At 39.1% G+C, this 21,986-nt stretch overlaps 1 protein-coding gene across 1 annotated transcript in view; it reads right to left on the bottom strand.

Annotated features, from left to right (window-relative positions):
• ADAMTS20 (ADAM metallopeptidase with thrombospondin type 1 motif 20) overlaps positions 1-21,986 on the bottom strand; it is a gene marked incomplete at its 5' end in the record, with an annotated part of 176,311 nt that overhangs the window by 69,791 nt on the left and 84,534 nt on the right. Inside the window, 12 exons of the mRNA XM_080659619.1 lie at positions 2,449-2,625; positions 6,371-6,532; positions 7,453-7,743; positions 8,093-8,257; positions 9,019-9,126; positions 9,754-9,873; positions 11,101-11,265; positions 11,776-11,940; positions 12,075-12,285; positions 13,865-13,991; positions 19,724-19,853; positions 20,010-20,176. Coding sequence (XP_080515745.1) covers positions 2,449-2,625; positions 6,371-6,532; positions 7,453-7,743; positions 8,093-8,257; positions 9,019-9,126; positions 9,754-9,873; positions 11,101-11,265; positions 11,776-11,940; positions 12,075-12,285; positions 13,865-13,991; positions 19,724-19,853; positions 20,010-20,176 — 1,988 coding nt within the window. The remainder of the gene's footprint in view (positions 1-2,448; positions 2,626-6,370; positions 6,533-7,452; positions 7,744-8,092; positions 8,258-9,018; positions 9,127-9,753; positions 9,874-11,100; positions 11,266-11,775; positions 11,941-12,074; positions 12,286-13,864; positions 13,992-19,723; positions 19,854-20,009; positions 20,177-21,986) is intronic.

Genomic DNA, 21,986 nt, shown 5'->3' with positions numbered 1-21,986 from the left:
ATTTCTTCATTAGTGCAAAGACTGAATTATTCAATGAACTCCATTTGGAATAGATATGCAGTAGGCAATGAATTGTGTAATTCTGTCCTACTGTTTATAATTTGTGGCTATTATTGTTTCCTTGTTCATTTATTTTTGTGAGATTGAAGAAGTCATCTATGCACAGGACTTTAGTGAACATTCAAGGTTTTTCCCTTATGATATCACTTACATACAAAAACAAGCATGATACAAATAAATATATTGGAATATCATATATTCCAACACAATATGTAAATGTGTGACGCTGTTCACATTAAACTTATGTGATGATATAGACCAATTATATGTCATAAAGCTGGAAAAAAATTCTGTGAATACCACAGTGAATATATAGAGAAGGTTGATAGACCTTAAGTTGTTTTAAAAAATGAAACAAAGAGTTAAAAAGCCTAAAACTAACCCCAAATGAACATTTGTAATTCTAATATTCTATAACTAAATTACATTTTATGTTAAATTTTAAAAGCATTTTAAAGTTTATTAAATAAAACAGAAGTCAGCAAATAGTAAATATTTCAACTTTGAGGGCCATACAGTCTCTACTGCAACTAATCATCTCTGCTTTATAGTGCAAAAGCAGCCATAGATAACACATATAAATGTGCTTCACTGTGTTCAATAAAACTTATTTACGAAAGAGGCCATAGGCCAGATTTAATCCATTGGCTGTAGTTTGCTGACCCCTTAAGTAGAAAATCAGACTCAAAAACACTGAATTTTAGTTACTTCAATAACTAGCCCAAAGCAGAAGACATTACATAAATGTTTAATGTTCTGAGAATTAATGAAGCCATGAATGAGTAGGGAAAATAAAACCTTGTGCTCAGAAACAAATGCCATTACGATTCAATGTCTAATTAGTGGTTAGGAGTCTGCTTTCCTAATTGGGGCAAAATTCCAAGAGGGCAATCCATAGCCTTATTAAGACCTACGCTTGCAAACTAAAACCAATAAAATGAAAGAAAATATAGAGATCTAGAAAAGAGAAAGTGAATTTTCAATCTAAGATGGCTAGCAAAAAAATGATACCTTTTTGTGTTGTTTCTATAGTATTTTAAATCTCTCCAACTAGATTGTAAACTCCACAGGAGTAAGAAACATCTTTACTATCTCTGTGGCCTAGAGCCTAGGGTATAGTAGATGGTCAGTAAACTTTATATGAAGTATACATGTAGATGCTTTTTGTGGCAAAATATGTCTTTTGTTAATTCCCACAAAATGATGCTACTCTGATGCACAACTTAACTTTAAGATCCTCCTATGAAGTTAAAATGTTCTGCTGTTTTATATCATCAGTCACACTTTGATTGTAAAGATGAATTTCTGCCTAAATTAGAACATGACCTACTAGTACTTTTCAAATAGCATAAGTGGAAACATGGGTTTACTTATCACTGTAACACTTTGATTTGGACAAAGAAAAACAACTGTACACATCAAAATTGGTTATAAAACCAGAGTTATAATTGTTTTTCAAATGCAGAACTGTTTAGTTGTATAAAGTTAATTATAAATAGATTATAGACTCAAATCAGTTTTCACCTGAAAGTAGTGTACTTGGTTATTCATGACTTAAAATATCAAAAGTGACCAAAATGCTAATTTCAAAATATATATATATATTAATTATTCTTCAAAGCCTAAATATTTGAAAAATACTAGAAAAAATAAACCACTCACAAACAATATTTATGAATTTTGTCTATGGCTCCAAAAAATAAACAAAAATTTAAAACATCCCCAAAACACAGTAACTCCACATAGTGGAAGAAATGAATTTTCATATAAATTACTATATAAATCATACTTTTCCATGATGTATGTAACAAACTGTAAACAATTAATTTACTTTAGCAATGTAAAATTCTCTGTCTTTACTTTTATATAATATTTTCACATTTCAAAGCAAAATACTAAGTTTAACAATGATAATAAAAAGTTTTAAAGAATGTTATTTGCTTTTGGATCAGTAACTAGACATTGACGGACAAAAGAAAGCTACATACAGTTATGCACTCAAACAACACACTGCCTTAATTTGCCATTGTTACAAGCACAACATTAACATTAGATACAAATGTAAATAGTAAACATTTCTGATTAGAGGGCAAGCGAAAGATGCACCAGAGTAAAATATTTCAATTAGAATAGGACTATGGTTCAAAATTCACTTGTAAAAAAATAAATACATATAAAACTATTATATATATATTACAGTACTTGAAATTGAATGGATTGTTCTTCCAAACTATCATATTTAATAACACAAGCCAAGATGACCAATGGTCTCCTTAAAAAATAATGAGAAGACATAGTGTGCATCACAATTTATAAAAAAAGGAAATGAAAGTAAAAGGGACACAGTGAAACAAAACAAAAAGGTCAAGAATAAGAATACTATCGTACCGATTTCCATGGTCCCCGATGCCATGAGACATCATCAGGGCAAGCATGCACATGACATTGTACCACACTAGGTGGCTTGTTCAAGATTTCACAGTTTTGCTCCTGTGACACTTGGCCGTTGGGAAATTGACATATTACAAATCTTGATTTTATTCCTCCTCCACATGTTTGTGTACACTAAAAATAAGAAAATTCAAAACTAAGAAGCTTTAAAGAGAATATTATATTGCTTTATTCAATGTTTAATACATAATTAGTAATGCTACAGTTTAAAGTTTATCCTTTTTCATAATTGTCAACATTTTTTTCTTAACAAAAAGTAAGTCAAAGTATTGCTTCCATAATTTAAAAAAATAGAATTTTGAGAATTAGTACCATGAGATAGCTCAATAAAATATGAAGGATCTATAATACAGACTCTTGGTAGGTTAAGGACCTGGCAAAGCTGATTTACTTAAGTAATAAGTTTTAACTACATAACGTATAGTGTCTTATCAATAGACTAGAGGCCCGGTGCATGAAAATTCATGCACTGGAGGGGGGCCCTCAGCCCGGTCTGCCCCCTCTCACAGTCCAGGAGCCCTCAGGGACAGGAGGCGACCTGGCGATCAGGGGAAGGTGACACCCCCATCACACCTCTGCTGCTGCCACTGCTGGCAGCACAAGACTCTGCTGGCCCTGGTTACCTGAGCCTCGGGCGGCCCTGAGCTGCTGGGCAGCTGCCATCTGAGGCTTGTCTGTGCCTCGGAAATCAGCTGGGCTGAAAGGACTGGGGTCTCCAAAGGGGCTGAGGGGACTGGGGGCCGCCATTTTGTGGCTATGGGCGCCGCCATCTTTGTGACGGTGTGAGGTCAATTTGCATATTCCCTCTTTATTAGATAAGATTACTCTGTAGCTATGAAAGCTAATAAGGCAGATCTAAATTTATAAACATGGAAAGGTGTTCAGTATATATTACATAAAGACAGCAGGTGGCAAAGCAGCATGGGTAATATGACCTTATTTCTAGACCACTATAAAACAGAAGTCTGTCAGGAAATGTATCAATAGGTTAAAAATTCTTATCCTATATAATAAAAGCCTAATATGCTCTGTCCAGTCATCTGTTCAACCAATCCTATCTAATAAAAGAGTAATATACAAATTGACTGTCACTCCAACACACAAGATGGCTACCCCCATGTGGTCAAAGATGGCTGCCCCCATGTGGACACAAGATGGCTGCCACAAGATGGCCAGCAGTGGAGGGCAGTTGGGAAGGACCAGGCCTGCAAGGGAGGGCAGTTGGGGGTGACCAGGCCAGCAGAGGAGGGAAGTTGGGAGCGACTGGGCCTGCAAGGAAGGACAGTTGGAGGGGGGGGACCCAGGCCTGCAGGGGAGAGCAGTTGGGGGGGACCAGGCCTGCAGGGGAGGGCAGTTAGGGGTGACTGGGTCGGCAGGGGAGGGCAGTTGGGGGGAACCAGGTCTGCAGGACAGGGCAGTTGGGGGGGACCAGGCTGGCAGGGATGGGCAGTTAGGGGTGACCAGGCCTGCAGGGGAGGGCAGTTATGGGCAATCAGGCTGGCAGGGGAGCAGTTAGGCATCAATCAGGCTGGCAGGGGAGTGGTTAGGGGGTGATCAGGCTGGCAGGCAGAAGCGGTTAGGGGCAATCAGGAAGGCAGGCAGGTGAGCAGTTGGGAGCCAGCAGTCCTGGATTGTGAGAGGGATGTCCGACTGCCCGCCTAAACGGGCAGTCGGACATCCCTCAAGGGGTCCTAGATTGGAGAGGGTGCAGGCTGGGCTGTGGGACACACACCCCCGTGCACAAATTTTGTGCACCGGGCCTCTAGTCAAAGCATAATATGCTAATTATATGCTAAGGCCACTCAACCACTCTCTATGACATACACTGACCACCAGGGGGCAAACAGTTGACTTGTTAACCAGTCACTATGACGTGCACTGATGACCAAGAGGCAGACGCTCCAACCCATAGGTTAGCTTGCTGCTGGGGTCTGGCTGATCGGGAGTGAGCAAGATGGGCCAGACACACCCTGGAGCCTCCCGTAGTCCCTCCACACTGGCCAACCTCCCATGTCTCTCCCTGGCCCTAATAGTGCACCAGTGGGGGTTCCTCGGCCTGGCCTGCGCCCTCTCACAATCCGGGCTGAGGGACCCACCCCCCTCAAGTGTATGAATTTTGTGCACCAGGCCTCTAGTCTCTACATAATTTTTCATATTATTTGAATATTCACAATAAACGTATCTAAGTTGAGAAATATAAATGTTACTTGATATATATAAGCTATTGGTCAGAAGTGTATCTTTAAAAATAATTTCCAAATTTCCTATGAAGCAAAAACATTTGACTAATTAAATCGAGTGCCAATTTCTTTCTCATTCTTCTCACCAATAATACAGGCAAGATTGGTATCATTATAACCATTTTAAACATTATCTTCAGATTCAAAGTAACTAGAAGAATGCCAGGACAAAAATAAAGTGCTCAATAATTGTCAACTCTCTGTTTAAGAGATTCATCAAATGAATGGTTCAGTAATAAGATATAAACATGGCCTATATATCAATCTAATTTTCTAAGAAATTAAGACATTAATATATTAATTTTAGAAAGGCATTAGATTCATAGACATATTGGCTAGCCTTATTAGATTCTGTTTTAAAATCTGGAGTATGTATTTCCTGTCATGAGTGAGTGATAAACACCATCCTATATAATAAAAGCCTAATAATGCTAAGCGTCTGGTTGTTCGGTCTGCCGTTCAACCAATCAAAGGGTAATACTATCTAATCCTATCTAATCAAGAGGAAATATGCAAATTGACCGTCACGCTCTCACAAAGATGGTGGCGCCCATGGCCACAAGATGGTGGCGCCCAGTCCCCTCAGCCCTGCCGGAGTCCCCCAGTCCTTTCAGACTAGCCAGGGGAGCGGCAGGCATACAGTCCAGCCAGACCCATCCTCAGCCCCCCAGATGCCCAGGGCCAGCCCGAGGCACAGGCAAGTCCTAGATGGCAGCTGCCAAGCCACCTAAGGCTGGCCTGAGGCACAGGCAAGCCTCGGATGGCGGCTGACCAGACGCCCAGGGCTGCCCGAGGCTCAGGTAACCAGGGCCAGCTGAGGCTTGCGCTACCAGCAGTGGCAGCAGCAGAAGTGTGATGGGGGCGTCGCCTTCCCCTGATCACCAGGTCACCTCCACCCCTGAGGGCTCCCGGACTGTGAGAGGAGGCAGGCTGGGCTGAGGGACGCCCCCCCTCCAGTGCATGAATTTTCATGCACTGGGCCTCTAGTATGCTAATAATATGCTAAGGCTGCTCAACTGCTTGCTATGACATGCACTGACCACCAGGGGGCAGAGAGTTGACTGGTTGACTAGTCCCTATGACATGCACTGACCACCAGGGGGCAGAGAGTTGACTGGTTGACTAGTCCCTATGACATGCACTTACCACCAGGGGGCAGATGCTTCAACTGGTAGGTTAGCTTGCTTCTGGGGTCCGGCCAATCGGGACTGAGCGAGACAGGCCAGACACTTTCTGGAGCCCTCCTGCGGTCCCTCCCCGGCTGGCCAATCTCCTGAGTCCCTTCCCAGCCCTGATTGTGCATCAGTGGGGTCTCTCAGTCTGGGCTGCTCCCTCTTGCAATCTGGAATCCCTCGGGGGATGTTGAAGAGTGGGTTTTGGTCCAATCCCACAGGCCAGGCCAAGGGACCCCACTGGTGCACAAATTTGTGCACCGGGCCTCTAGTCTTAGAATATCTATGAGTAGAACATGGTTGTAATAACTCAATAAAAAATAAAAAAAATCTTTCTGCATAGTGTAGTATAGTAAGATTACCCATCAGCTAACAGTAGGAAGTGCTTAACTTCTGGTCTTCAGAGATGTCGTACTGTCCACAAGTTTAAGAAATGCTTTGACTTACTTCTCCCCAGCTCCCGTAGTTCCACTGTGGACAGGGTCCTGAGTCACAGTGCTTTGCCTCAGGGGGTTTGGCGGCCACATCACAGTAATGGGCATTCTGTCCGTTTTCATCCTGGCAGACCACAACCCGACGCTGAACTCCGCCAGCACAGCTGCTGGAGCACTGACAAGACAAAACACAACCACAGATCCACATCATGAAGTTACATGGTGAAAAAAATAAGATTTTGACTCAAATTCAAACTCCCCACATAAAAACTCCCTTTGTTGGAATCATAATTTGAATTGAGAAAATCTGTTAGAACACTTGAGTTTTAGTAGGGGCTGCATTAGAGTTTGTTTATGAAAGGGTGACTGTGTCTTTGTGTTTGTTTTTTACTATTCTTGACTTTTTAATTTTCATATACATTTCAGAAACAACTTATCAGTCCCTGTCCCCCACAAGGAGTCAAAGTTTGACTGGTATTTCATGGAATCTACATGCCAATTTGGGGAGAATTTGCATCTGTATAATGCTGAGTCATCCAATCCATGAAAAAGTGATGTCTTAATAAAGCTTGCAATAGAAAATTCACCTTTTTCCTAAGTATTAAGTAAAAAGGAATTAACATTTTTAAGGTCTCAATATGAAGGAATAACTAGTGGTAAGTTACTTAACTTTTATATTGTGTGTTTCTTTATATTGTGTCCTTAATCTCATGTAAAATATGAAATACAATCGTACCTTCTGTAGTTTATCATATTTTTACACCAGCCTGCTGCACTGCTACCAATTTCTGGGTTTGATTTTTTCATAAACCTTTGTAGTCTTAAAAGATTTTCTTTCTGCTTTTATTAAAATGGACTGTAATCTGATTGTTTTTAAGTGCATTCTTCTGTAAGCATAACATCACATTAGTATAATTCAATAAGAATTCTGGGGATTTGTTATCTATATCAAAATTTGCTTAATCCCTTTAAGATTTAAACTATTGATATTCAGATAAACCTAGCATTAAAAGCATTTGATGTCATTACATACATATCCGTTAAAAGGCTATAACAAAATTACAGAATTAATATAACTCAATAAAGATGGCTTACTGATCCCCATGGTCCTGTTCTCCATTGGTTTCCTCTGATTGATGGATGGACCCCCCACTTTTCATTATCTTCTGGTTTGTGAGTTAATGGAAAATTCCTGCCTGGAAAATGGTTTGGCTGCTCAGAGGAACTCGGAAAGTTGCTGTATGAGGGCTGGCAGGCTGCCACACTGCATTCTTGTTCTGCTGAAGGGCGAACTTCAGGGTCACAGTGATTCTCATTAATTGGCTGATGGTACTTGATGCATAAAACTTGTCGATTTGTTTTTCCATGGCCACAGGAAGCTGAACACTGAACACAAATGTAGACAACATTCATAATGTAGTAAACTACAAGATTATACTCAATATTAAACTTTTTATTGTTTTATTTTTCAATTACAGTTAACATTCAATATTATGTTAGTTTCAGGTATACAGCATAGGGGTTAGACATTTATATAACTTATGAAGTTATCCTCCCCCGCCCCCACCCTCATAAGTCTAATACCCACCTGACACATTGAGAGTTATTACAATATTATTGACTATATTCCCTATGCTGTATTTTACATCCCCCATCACTATTTTATAACTGCCAATTGTACTTCTTAATTATATTTAAATTACTCATTTCATTTTTTTCTCATAAAAATACTTACAGGAGACCAATCCCCTGTTTGCCACTCCCCACAAGGGCTAAAACAGATGGAGATTTCAGCAGGTCGAGGTAAATGTGCACAATATGATTCATCTGCTATTCCGTCATGAGCATCGCGGCAGCTTACATAGCGGGCTTGGTTGCCTCTTCCACAAGACGCAGAGCACTTAAAAAATTGAATGATACCAAGGTGTTATATAGTGCCTCTCATACTTCCTGTACACATAGCTGTTGCGCCAATTTCTAAAACATCAAGCTTCTTCAAAAATCAAATCACAAATGCTATCATCTGGCATCCCTTCTGAGTCAATGACAGAGCAGTGAATATCCGAGTCAGTTTAGATCATAAATTTCACAAATTAAACATTTATGGTAATGAGAACAAAACATTCAATCAACTTCCTGGAATACTGATGAATTATTTGCAAATTAGAGATATTGAAAGCATTTTATATAAGAAAACACTAAGATATTTACTTAAAATATCTTGGAAAGCTTAATTAATAGAGTAGATATGAACCCATCATTCAGAGAATATGCAAAGCTTTAAAATATATACCACATCTGCTTAAAGCAAAGCTTTCAGTTTTGAAAAACATGAAAATGTCAGTAGTTTAAATAAAGGCTAATAAAAAGCTTCATGTCCCATCTGCTTCTCCTCACAACCTGTGACATATTACCCCCATTTTGTAGATTAGAAAATAGTCCCAGAAAACCTAAGTTTCTTGCCCAGAGACAGAGTCCTTGAAAGGCACAGCAGGATTTGGCCATTGAATAACTATTTCTAAACCCCAAACTCCTTCCATCCATCAAAATACCTGAGAATGAATGCATACATTAATTTGGCAAATCTGTAGCAACCACTTGGGTGATGTTTAAAAACCTCCAATAGTAGAAATACTGTACCTCCTAATAAAATTCACTTACTGGAGTCCAAGAACCATATCGCCACTGTGCTATCTTTCCCATGGGAACAGCTGGTAACGAAGTGGTCCCAATTTTAGGGATAACTGGGCAAGGTATCATGATGCAGTCCTGTTCAAAAGAAAAATGGATCTTATAAAGAATCAATTAACTAATCACTCTGATGTATATTAAATCCTAGGCTTCATTTCTTCTTCCACATACCTAATTCAAGTACAGTTGCTACTCAATTGCAAACAAACAATGTAAAGAGTTGTCCCCCCTACCCCCCCCAAAAAAAGTATAAAGTACATCAAGGTCTTGAAGTGGATAATATGATTCTGAATCCTAAAGTTTGGGTTGTTTTGTTCTGATGGTTGAAAAAGAAAAGAGCAATAGTCCTTCAAAAATCTCACTGAACTGAAACATTTTGAATGAACACACACTACCTTAAACAGTACCACACACTTCAAAAGTTCATGATATTTATGAACTTTTCTACAAGCCCTGCTTCTACAATTCAAAGGATGGAAATATATGTTAAATGAGTGATCCAATGGCAGATAAAGAATTAAAAAAGCATTACTAAAGCTATAAGGCTGGCAAAACCAACAATAAGTTCTCTCTGATGAGTATGCACACACATGTTCATAAGGCATATAGTGGGGAAAATACACGTGGAAATAATTTTAACACATCAATAATCCTCCTGTATCATAAATCTTCCTTTTCTAAAATCCAGGAAGAGGTGTCCTTTACCTGCCTGTCACTGGGGCGACTAGCTCCATAGCACACTCTGTCATCCAACATGGCACTGAGCAGCTCATCGACACACTTCACGGCTCGCATCTGATACCCATGTCCACAGGTGGCTGTGCACTGAAGGACAGAAGCAGATATCAAACACCTTCATTATTTAAAAATTACAGAAACTTAAATTTTTAATAAATGCAATTAATATACTTTCAGTAGATCTTTTTATTAGTTTTTGATACCAGATTCTAGACTAAATATTAGTAAATTTACTCTATATATTTATTTAAATTTATATACATACTAATGAAGTATTGACATTTAAATTGGCAGCTATTGTTGTATCTTTAAAACATAATCATGTGAAAATATCAATAGAGACCTAACATTGTGGAGGCAGAGTCAATAGAATTTAGGTAAACTAAATACTTTTCCCCCAAAATCTAGCTGGTGCATGAATGTCATTTAGTAGGCTAAATTGATGAACTGAAATACAGTGTTGGAGCAGAGGTCTGTGGATATCCTGGATTGTCAGAAAGATACACAGGTGGGTCCCTAGAGTAAATTAAGCCTGAACTATCACTAGAGGCAAAATGACAAAACTGAAGCTATACTACTCTGGGCACATCATGAGAGGGCAGGGATTTTTTGGAAAAGAATAATGTGGGGAAGAATGGAAGGCAGCAGAAAAAGTGGAAGACTAAATATCAGATAGGTTGACTCCATAAAGAAGCCATTGATATGCGTCTACAGAGCTGAGCAGGTCTGCTAAAGATAGTCCATTGTGGACATCACCCATTCATAGTGTCCCTGGGAGTCCGGGCTGACTCAGTAGCATGTAACACACACATGCTGAGCAAATTCCAAAGAGATATAGAAGGAAGAGCATTAAGACAAAGTCAAAGGGAAGATGGGAGAAGGTTTCCCATCAACTGTGGCAACCTGCCACAGGATAATAAAGTGCCCCCCCCCCCCCTTGTTCAGTCGGACCATGCCTCATCCTGCTACATTCCTAGCTTCCTTGTTGGCAAACCTTCTAAACAAGGCCTGTTCTAAATACAGTAAAGATAGTTAGAAGCAACAAGAAAATATTTATAAACAAAGCTGATGAAAGCACAAAATTTGTGGCATCTTGGTTAAAAGTAAATTCAAAGCCAAAGCTGAAATAGTTACCAGAACAAATTAATAGCACTACTGAGAAAATTTTGCAGATAAGGGTTTACTGTTGCAGTGGTATTTTTCCAACAAATCAATCAAATTTAGCTGCATCAACTAAAAGAATAAATATACCACATTGTTTGTGCTATTCTGTCAAGATAGATTAAATCAGAAAAACCCTTATAATATACTCACAGAACCCCAGGGTCCAACTTGCCAGGAAGCACATGTATGAAGCTCACATGGTCTCAGGGATTCAGGTTTGGTACTTGGATTACAGAAGCCTTCACTCAAATGATCTTCATTCAGTTCACACCACACCTGTCGCCGCTTTGTTCCTTTTCCACATGTAACAGGACACTGTAAGAACATCACTGATCATTACTTATTTTCAATGTTAATCAGTACAATGACTTGCAAAATGACACAATGATTCATTTGCATATTAAAATGCAGCTGAAAGACCATTCCTAAGGACATTTTTTCTCTTCACTCCTCTAGAGATATTCACTGAGTGAGACCAGCCACCAACACTTGCCCAAATCCCAGTGCAACATCTACTTGTCCTAGAAACAAAGGTACAAAGATAACCTTAGAACAAGTATGTATCTTATGCTTTGGTGGACAATGGGACTTTCTTAGAAAAATGGTTACAGATTAAACACCAGTTAAGGTTACTGTTAGCCAGATACTATAAATATTTTGAAAACAAACCAAACCACTTACTAATTTTTATTGTCATGACAACCGTGTTATTTGCAAAGTGAAATAAAGTAAAATTAAGTAGTTCTGAATTACATAAAGCCTTATATTGCAAAGCTTTCCTACACAATATTGTAATAATTCTAAGCCTCGTGTGTTTAATGTTACCTCACTCCACTCACTGGTAGCCCAACTGGGACAGGGAAATTCATTGCAATTCTCAGTCATCACTTGGGGAAGCTCTTGGCATTCTCTGTCAGCAAGACGGTGTCCAAAGTGATTTATACAATAAGATTCTCGAGACCTTTCCCCTCCTCCACAACTCCTGGAACACTGAAAAACAAACAAAAAAGCAGAGACAAATGGGGGGCGGAGGGAGAGACCTTAATAAAAGTATGCTTTAGAGAAACAAATATTTAATTAGGAAAAAGGAGTAACTTTTCTTAAGTAATACTTTTTCTTTGTACCTGGGACCATTCTGAATAATGCCACCGTGTTAACACGCAGTCGCCATGGCAGGGCTCTCGGGTCGGAGGTTTCAGCTGGTCACTGCAGTAGTGGTCATCTACTGGGACAGTCTGTCCTTTATGAACGGAATACTTCATGCAGTGGATGTCCAAGGACCTGTATCCTTGACCACAGTGGGATGAGCATTCACTTTTGCCGATGATGTGCCACCTAGCGGGAAGGATGCTAATACCCTTAGGAGGTGGGACAACTGATGCATCTTAAAAATCAGACTCAGAGAATTGTGTGAAGGTCGATAAGCAAGCCATCTGAAAATATTTTGTATGTCATTGAATTCTAAATAAAAAATTCTTAGAGATCATATAGCCCAAACTTTCATTTTATAGATGAGAAAATGAGTCCCAGAGGTGTTGTGTATTCAAATGGTATAAGCACTTGAATTTTTTTTGGGGGGGTGGGGGGTTAGAAATATTACCTTTTTCCCAAAAAAAACTGAACTTGCTCTCCACTTAGGTAAAAATGTAGCTGGTCTGGTGAAAGCTGGAGATAGGAGCCAGCACTATATCTATTGACCCTGGCTCAGGGGGTTGGCTTTGCAACCCCAAGCTTTGCCAAAAACTTTTGAAAAGAACTGATTTAGATCAAGATTACCCAATTATGTCATAGCAATAATTGTATGACTAAGTCTATAACTGAATATATTTGACTCATAATCAGGTAGTGTCTTCCTAGGCAACCCTCTGTAGCTGTGATCAAGGAATACTGAGGATCTGACTACGTAGACAAAGCCTTTGAAAGGTGGTAAACAGGTTTTTGTAGAGCATGCCCACATTTTCTTATTAATTCATGTGATCTATTTTTAGACATTTTCAGGGAAAACATTTTTTTCCACAAGTAAAATCTTCAAGTTTTTGCCAAATTATTCCGATTATAGTCCACCAACCTATCAGGCAATAGTTGTGTTCCAGTATGACAAAGCATAGAACACATGGAGTTCATCTCCATCCCCAACAGTATCTCAAGAATGTCATTATGCCTCACTTCACTGCAATGCAGTGATGCAACTTATACGCAGTTCTACCACTAGGCTTTCACTACATGACTTCAAACACCATCATAAACATATAAAAATGTTCATCCTTGCTGAGGGAAGGAGGTTCTGGCCATCCCAATGTTAATTGTCACCTGCTAGATGGGTTATTGTTCTTAGCTTCATTCTAAGACTAAACACACACACACACACACACACACACACACACACCATACACACCAAAAAAACCCTATTGATGAGAAATTTAAGTGAGAAATTCAAACTTCTCCACTATGGTCATGTTTCTTAATGCTTAATGGACAAAATTCTGACAAAATTGATTTTTCTCTATTGATTCTCTAATCCTTAAAAACTTTGAAAGTTCATTGGTTTATCAGTTATATAAGAATTACAGAATCATGCTACAAAATTTATTGTTTCAGATCCTAAACCATGGGTTTTCAGATTAGAGTTTATTTGTGTATATTTTACAGACAAATTTGTTTCTATTTCCTACACAAATATTAAGGCCGCTATACCAGTATTCAGCAAATACTATGAACAAAAATTCAAACCAACTGCTGAGTTCCACCATAAGACAGTGAGCCTGAAATTTCATAATGGCATGGCAGGAACAGAGGATAGACATCAACTACATGCCCACTCTGTGCCAGTCACTGCACTAGATGCTTTACATCTTCTCAATAATTTGCTTTACTCGGGTTACATTATACATTGCTTACATTATTGCTCCTTTACCTTAGTTCACAGTCTGTATTGCACCTTTCTGTCACAAACAATGGAAGTGGTAGGTGGTCACATCTTTGATCGGGTGCTACCATAAGATCACTCTTACGTATGCAGGTAATTTTTCTTCTATGAAGACCTTGGCCAATGTCAAATGAAAATTAAAGAGAAAACTCATATTAAGAAGATACTCTGCAATTATTTAAGTCTGCTAATAGTCTAAAGGATTCAGCTAAGAAAGTAAAACAATTCCACTCAGTATATAGGACAGACTAGCATATTAATCTAGTCAGGAATGACTTTCTCTAATAAACTCAATTCTGAAAGACTGAGGCGTGTGCTTAGTGAAGAGATAAAAAAAGTGGGCAGGTGTGAGTGGAGCAGATAGAAATGTATTATAGCTGGAAGGAGTGGTTGTGAGAGGAGAACTGAGTGGCCAGGTTGGCGCTGATGCTATATGGTACACTATGTTATTATTCTCCATTATTTGCTTCCCTTTTCCCTATAATAGAATTACACCTCTCCACTTGCCACAATGTTACTGTAACTTCATGTGTGAGGAGCATGCTTCCCTGCCCATTGACATCAGGCTTTTGCCAACCTACTGTAAGGGGATGTGGCCTATTCCAGTTCCAGGCAGAAGCTCTCAAGCCCTACATCTGTCTGACTGCTCTTTCCTTCCCCTCCATCTCCAAGACAGCCTTCCCCAAATGGGCTGAGCTTTCAGCCTGGGGTCATTAATGAAAAAGGCATGGACAGACAGCAAAAAGATCAGTAGTTGTCACAGGTTGGAGAGGGGATGGAGGGAGGGATTTCTTACAGAGTGAAGGTATTCTTCATGATACTGTAATAGTGAATACATGTCTCCATACATCTGTCAAAACTCATAGAATGTACAACAAAGACAGAACCCTAATGGAAACTATGGACTTTAGTTAATAATAATGCATTAATTGTACCAATTGTGCCATGCTAATACAAGATGTTAATAACAGGAATGGAGGTGGGGAGTGGAAGAAGAAAGACAGGAAATTTCTGCTCTATTTTTCTATAAACCTAAAACAACTCTAAAAATAAAGTCTATTGACTTGTTGTTAATCCTCACCTGATGATATTTTTCCATTGATTTTTGGAGAGTGGAAGAGAGGAGAGAGAGAGAGAGAGATGAGAGAGATCCATCAATTAATTAGTTGCCTCCCACATGTGCCCTGACCAGGCCTGGGATCTAGCCTGCACTGGAGGTACATGCCCTTGACCAGAAATGAACCAAAGACCCTTCATTCCACAAGCCGTCGCTCTATCTCCACTGAGCAAAACCATCTAGGGGCCTATTGATTTTTTTTAAAATGACATGTACACAAATACCAAAGAAGAGTCAGACAATTAAGAGCCAAAACAGTATAAGCAAGAAATAAACCTTCGTTGTTCTAAGCCACTGAGATTTGGCAGGTGCTTGCATGTAGCATAATCACAGCAAAAGTAAACTAAGAGAAATGGTTGTAACGCGCCAGAGTACATTAAACTTCACACTTTCCACACGGAGGAGACAGGAAAGAGTCTAAGCAGTCAGTGACATGATCAGATTTCTGTTTTATCAAAGTTCAAGGGCATACTTCCAGTTAGCTAAATGTGAATACACATGTTTATCTCTGCTCCTTCCGAAACACTAACTGAAATAACTCTTAAAGGCATTTTGAAAAGGCACAAACCTAAAAGAACACAAAGACTAAAAAAGGAAACACAGTAGGCAGGAAAAGGAAATTCTGAATATGAAAAGTAGATGGAAATAACTGTTTAACAAAGTCAAGAAAGCTGAAACTTAATCCTGAGTGGAGGGGGTAGGTGAATAAGAAACAAACCACTCATGCCATGGAATCCAAGAAAAGCCCAGGAATAAAAAAGACCGGGTTCCTCTGAGGAGGTATGTGAGGGGTAGGCCTGAAAAAAAACACAGAATTGATGGAAAAGTTTTTACAAAGAATGGTTCCACTCCTACCCTTCCAGTGGAAAGCAGCACTGTCACACAAACACAGAATGTGAGCCACATATGTATTTTTACATTTTTTAGTATTCACATTAAAAAAGTAAAAAGACAAAGGTGAAATTAATATTTATATTTAACCCTTAAATATCTGAGCGATAATTTCAACATCTATCTATCTATCTACCTATCTATCTATCTATCTATCATCTATCTATCTGTCTATATAGATATAGATATAGATATAGATATATAGATATATATAGATATATATAGATATATATATAAGGCTAAGCGACCAGATGACTGGCCAACTGCCAACCGGCCAGTAGGTATGATGTGCATTGACCACCAGGGGGCAGATGCTCAATGCAGGAGCTGCTGAGCGACAGCAACTTTGCAGAGTGCACTCTCGCACCCCGGGACCCCTCTGGGGATGTCGGACAGCTGGTTTCGGCCCAATCCCGCAGGCCAGGCTGAGGGACCCCACTCACTCGCAGACACCCTTTGAGCCCTGGTGATGCCCTAGGTGCAGCTAGCTCGGGAGGGACCATGGGAGGTTGGCTCCAGGGTGTGTCTGGACTGTCTCACCCAGTCCTGCCCCGCCGGCCACCTTCTAATTAATTTCCTTTCAATGTGCATGAATCTGTGCACTGGGCCTCTAGTATCAATATAAAAATTATTGATGATATATTTTACGTTTCTTTTTTATGCTAAGTCTTCCAAATCCATTGTGTATTTCATAGAGAGCACATTTCAAAAGACTAGCCATGTGTGCCTTGTGGCTATCATAACTCCAGAGAAGGTGAACTTGAGGGCACAGATCCAGCTGAAGGAAGCTGGGAAGCACTGTACTGAAAATAGGGGGTTAGGTAAAGTCTTCCTTCTGAATGATGAGATCCAGACTGGATTGTCTTCATTTCCCTCTAGCTCCAAGCCAACTTTTATGGTTCTCTGGTCCTCTCATTGACCTTCAGAAGATGGGAGCCCTAGCTGGTTTGGCTCAGTATATGGAGTGTCAGCCTGTGGATTGAAGGGTCCCATGTTCGATTGCAGTCAAGGGCACATGCCCAGGTTGCGGGCTCCATCCCTAGAAGGGGGCATGCAGGAGGCAGCCAATCAATGATTCTCTCTCATCATTGATGTTTCTATCTCTCTCTCCCTCTCCCTTCCTCTCTGAAGTCAATAAAAATATTTTTTTTAAAAAAGAATAAGAAGACGATGGGAGAATTTCTCTCTTGGGAGACTCTTCAGCCAAGAGAAAAGACCCACTGACAATGACACATGGGGGCATATCCCCAATGACATCTGGAAAGGCTATTTAGTGACCCAGTTACTCAATAATGAGGCCCCTACTTGACCTGTCTGACCCACACAAGACTTTCATCATTTTAGTCTTAATCATGAAAAAGCAAGAAAGGATCAGCAGACATTTTTGAAAAACCAATAATACAGTAAAAACCAAAATAAAAATGAAACCAAAATGAAACAGGTATTTCAGGGAGCAAAATAAAACTTGCAGACTAGGATTCATATTCTCAGAGACATAGATATCATACCCATGAAACAAATCAAGATTTATGAGAAGAAATATTAAGGAAACAATGTAAATAAGAAAAAGAAAATGAAAGATAAGTGATCAATCCAGGATGTTGAACATCCAAGTAATACATATTTCAGAAAAATGGAAGAGAAATTTAATGTGAGAAAAAACTATCAAAGAAAAAATGTGATAAATTTTTTCAAGCCAAAGAATATGTTTCTGAATTGGAATGGCATCCTAAAATCCTAGGAAAATAGATGAAAGAAACACCCACATCACGGCCCATTGTCCTGACATTTCACACCAGGAGAACTACAGATGGAATCCACAAAACTTCCACAACAGAAAGTATCACAGGATATCAGAAAATGAGGCTTTCAAAATTGTAAAGGAAAATAATCTAACTTAGAATTTTAAACCAGTCAAACTATCAGCCAGGCCTGAGAAGAGAATAATGCCATTTTCAAATAGGCAAGGTCTCAAAAAACTATCTTCCTTTTTCAGGAAAATACGGGGGGGTATGTTCTAGCCAGTTGGTGAAATCAATCAAAAAGAGGAATTCATGGGATTTAGAAAGCAGGAAATCCAACACAAAAGGAAGTCAAGCAGATTTCCTTGAATAATAATGAAAGTGAAGCACCAGATGAGAGCCATGTAACAGGCCTAAAAAGCAACACTAATTAGAACAAGAGAAAAGAGGACCATGGTAGCCATAGATGAAGAATAATTTAAACTGACAGACAACATGTATAGTTCTCACCAAAAGTTGGGGGACTGATAACTTTCAGTACACAGAAGAACAAGGAGACAAAACTGAGGAAATTTAACTTTAGAGAAACCAAAAGTTACACAAAAAGAGAGAATATTAATCATAGTATCACAATGTGGCAATAGAACTGATAGCTCCTTTTCCCTTGCACACAGTTGTATAAGAGACCTCTCTGGTTCAGTCCCTCAAACCATCCGACCCTGTCTTGTCCAACCCTCCATTTTGGATCTTGTTATTCTTTGCTTGGTGTGTTCACATTTAGAACACTCCTTCATTCCCCTGTTCCATGGATGTGTTCCTAGCTTCCCACATTCACTGCCACAGACCAGTTCACCCACTCAATCCTCAAAGGCTGGCCCCAGCTCCCAAAACCTCCATTCTCTCCTGTAAAGCGCATGCAGGGTCTTTCCGTGGAAATGAATTCCTTCTCCTCTGTGTCACCGAAGCTCTCTGTCCCTACTGCCAGCATCTATCCCAGTCAGCCTGGTATCACCTTCCTCAGCCTCCTCCCACCCCTGAGACACAGCCCAAACAGGAGCACCTGGTTCCCACACAGCCATTCAGGATGCTCCCGTGCCAACTCCACAGGACCAAGTCTTCTGAATGGGATGCCGCAACTCCTTTGGCACCTTGATGTCAGTTTGTTAGTCTGTCCCTCCAATCCCCTCATCTGTGGTCACTGCTTCTGGCCACCCACCTTCTATCAGCTCATGTCCACACTGTCCTTAGTAGCATCCTCTCCTCTGACCCACTGCTCCCCTAAATCCCAAACATCTTAGTCCCCCTGGGAACCCCTTTTCCATTCTACAACACTTCCCTGTACCTTCAGATGTAATCTCCTCATGGAATGCTCCCTCTACCTTTTCGGTGGTCCTCTCTGTCTCTACCTGTAGCACTGTATTTACCATTATAAAGTAAGGTCATCTACTCAGACTCTGTTTCACCCACTAGACTTTAAAACTTGAACACAGAATCGCAGTCTTATTAATAACCTGAAACAAAGTAGTTTCTCAATAAATGTTTACTGACTTGAACAAACAGTATTGCACAAATTACCTACCCTTAATTACAGACCATTAAAGATGCCAGTCTTTTTATTTTCTGTCCCTACTGTAAACTTCCCATTTCCCACTATGCTCCTCTCAGTGATTTGTGCTATCAGTACAAACATATATTTCTTGTGGCCACAGAAGGAAAAGAAAAGAATGAAATAATGTTTGGCACTCTAATACTGAAAGAAGGAGAAGGGGCTGGGGAAGTGTGTGGAGGGGCATTATTTCCCTGGGAAACAAATTAGAGAAACTTTCTGTGACTGTGAGACAGAAACTGTGAAGAGAAAGGAAAGGAATGGTAATGCAGAATGTTCAAATGGGTAGAGATAAGTGAGGCTAAGTATAAAAAAGAATGAGTGAAGAGAAAAATGCGAAGGGGAAAGACAGGGAAGCTTTGTATGTCTGTGTGGTATACATGTGTGTGGACAGTGGGGAGAATTCTGCCAGACCCATACAAGTCAGACTCAAAAGTAACCCAAATTATACCCGCCTGCACAAACTTTTGTCTCTTTTAATGCCAGTGTACCTTGGCACATTTTGGTACAGTCTTGCCATGGTCCATATGGGTCCCAGGTGAACTGGTCTCTCTTCTCTTCCACAGGGATATTGAAGGAATAACGTACATCAGGGTTGTACAAGTTACCCACACACAAAACCTCAATACAAATGCACAGGAGCATATAATTAATTTATAAAAGACATATTCCTACAAGATATCATTTTATTTTTAATAATAACCGCAAAGCACTTTATCACCACAGTTTACTAATATGATTAAAGCTAAGCCTTTTTAATGACTACTGAGAATTTACCTGCAAAACAAGTTCTTCTTCTAGCCGATCAGTACTGTTGATTCGTTCGGTTGAGCTGTTTGAACCACTGTATTCAAAAATGGCTCCTTGTACATGGATTTCTTTCTTTGCCATACTTACAACAAAATTTCCATTCAAAAGAAAGTTCCCTTGAGTGTCAGATAATGCTGTAAAAGAATGGTACTCATGAAACAGCAAAACCAGTCACCAGCGCAGAAAATTTTTTAACTTTTAAAATTCAAATCCTTTTGAAATGAAGGAAGTAAATAATTGAGTCGATAAACTTTGTTACTACAATGTGGTATCCTTTATTTTACTGCAATGTAGGGAACTGTCAGCCCTACACTTTTCTATCTGAGGTGGAACCTTTTTCTGCAATCTTGCAGCTTCGGGAGGGACGTACAGAAGTGGGAAAACAGGAAGAAGCCATGGGCCCAGCAGCAAGATCAGCTAAAACCATCCTGGCCATCGGTGGCAAGGAAAGGAAGAGCCGCTGGACTGCAGCAACATTCCATTTACATTTATCTGGGAAAACTGTACAGAGCTTTAAGACTGTAAAGTCAAAAAAATAAAAAATAACTTCTTTTAACTTTAGGGTCAATGTTCGAAAGACATGTGATGACTACACAATTCTCTATACAAATGTCTGGATCTTTTTCATGGAGACGCATGCTGTTATTGTGCGTAAGTTGCCCTATGCATTTTTAATTTTCAAGAGGGTATATAATTTTTTTTTAATTTTACACTAATAAAAGTGCCATATTAACCAAATCCTTTTTGTGGCATTACTGACATTATAGTTCTCAGTTGAACAATAACCTGTTTGGAAAACGTTTGTTTGGTCTTTCAAGGAACCTCATCTAGGGCTTACAAGTTACCGATGGCTAATTTCATAATAAATTCCACACCCCTTGAAAAAGCTACCTAGGTATTTATAAATTTGATATTTCTACGTCTGTATGGACTATTATGAGTGTCTTTACATACTCCACTAAATTCAGTGAAGAACCAATAAAGTTCTACATTTATCCTACAAGATGGAAATTGCTCCACCTAAGTCTGCACTTTGGCTAAAGTGGGTAGGCCTATTTAAGGGAGTACCAGTGACACTGAAACTAAGGAAAATGAGTAGAACATGATTGAGGAATACTGTATACATTTCACTACTTTTAGTTACCAAAGCACATTTTATAAATACATATGGTTTAGAAATCCCTCATGTTTGTTTTTGTTCATTTCGATTTAGATTTTGATATTGTCACAAGCAGTTCTCTTGCAAAGCATTTTGCTATTTTACTGGTGAACATTTCTAATTGTTAAACTTGGGCATTCCTAGGGAAGATACAATATCTATATTTGGAACCTAAGAGAGAGATACTAACTAAATGTAAAAGGCTAGTTAAATTATTTACACTTGATTTTCTTTGAGAATATTTTTGCAGTTTTACAAAAATTTACGTAACATAAAATTAACCATTTTAAAGTGAACAATGTTGCACAACCATCATCTCTATCAGTTCTAAAAATTTTTTGTCACTCCCCCGCAAATATCCTGCATCCACTAAGCACTTGTTCCCTTTACATTTGACTTTATAATGCCAAATGCAATTCCTGAGATAAGCTGTTCATTATAGATGCAGATCCTCAGTTATAAGCATTGATTATTTGAGCCGGTGTTTCACATTTCATTAATGTGAAGCAGGTACTTTCTGAATTTCAGCTCTACACCACCTACTCTAGCTTAGTAAGTCATACATAAGTTAATATTAAAGTATTTTTCAGGCAGAAGAAAAAGGATTGTAAAGCATTCTCTTCATCTTTGGGCCTAAATGAAATTCCTTAAACCTAAAAGCTATTTTCTAAAAATAAATAAGAAATGAAATTTATACTCCAAAAATAGCTAAAGGACAATATACTATAACTAAATATTCATTAACATCTAAAAATAAGAATCCATAGTTCTTTTTCTTTAATGTA

Source organism: Plecotus auritus, assembly GCF_963455305.1.
Source record: "Plecotus auritus genome assembly, chromosome: 3".
Lineage (NCBI taxonomy): Eukaryota > Metazoa > Chordata > Mammalia > Chiroptera > Vespertilionidae > Plecotus > Plecotus auritus.
Note: the sequence above shows the minus strand (reverse complement) of the source record. Positions and strands in the feature narration are given on the sequence as shown.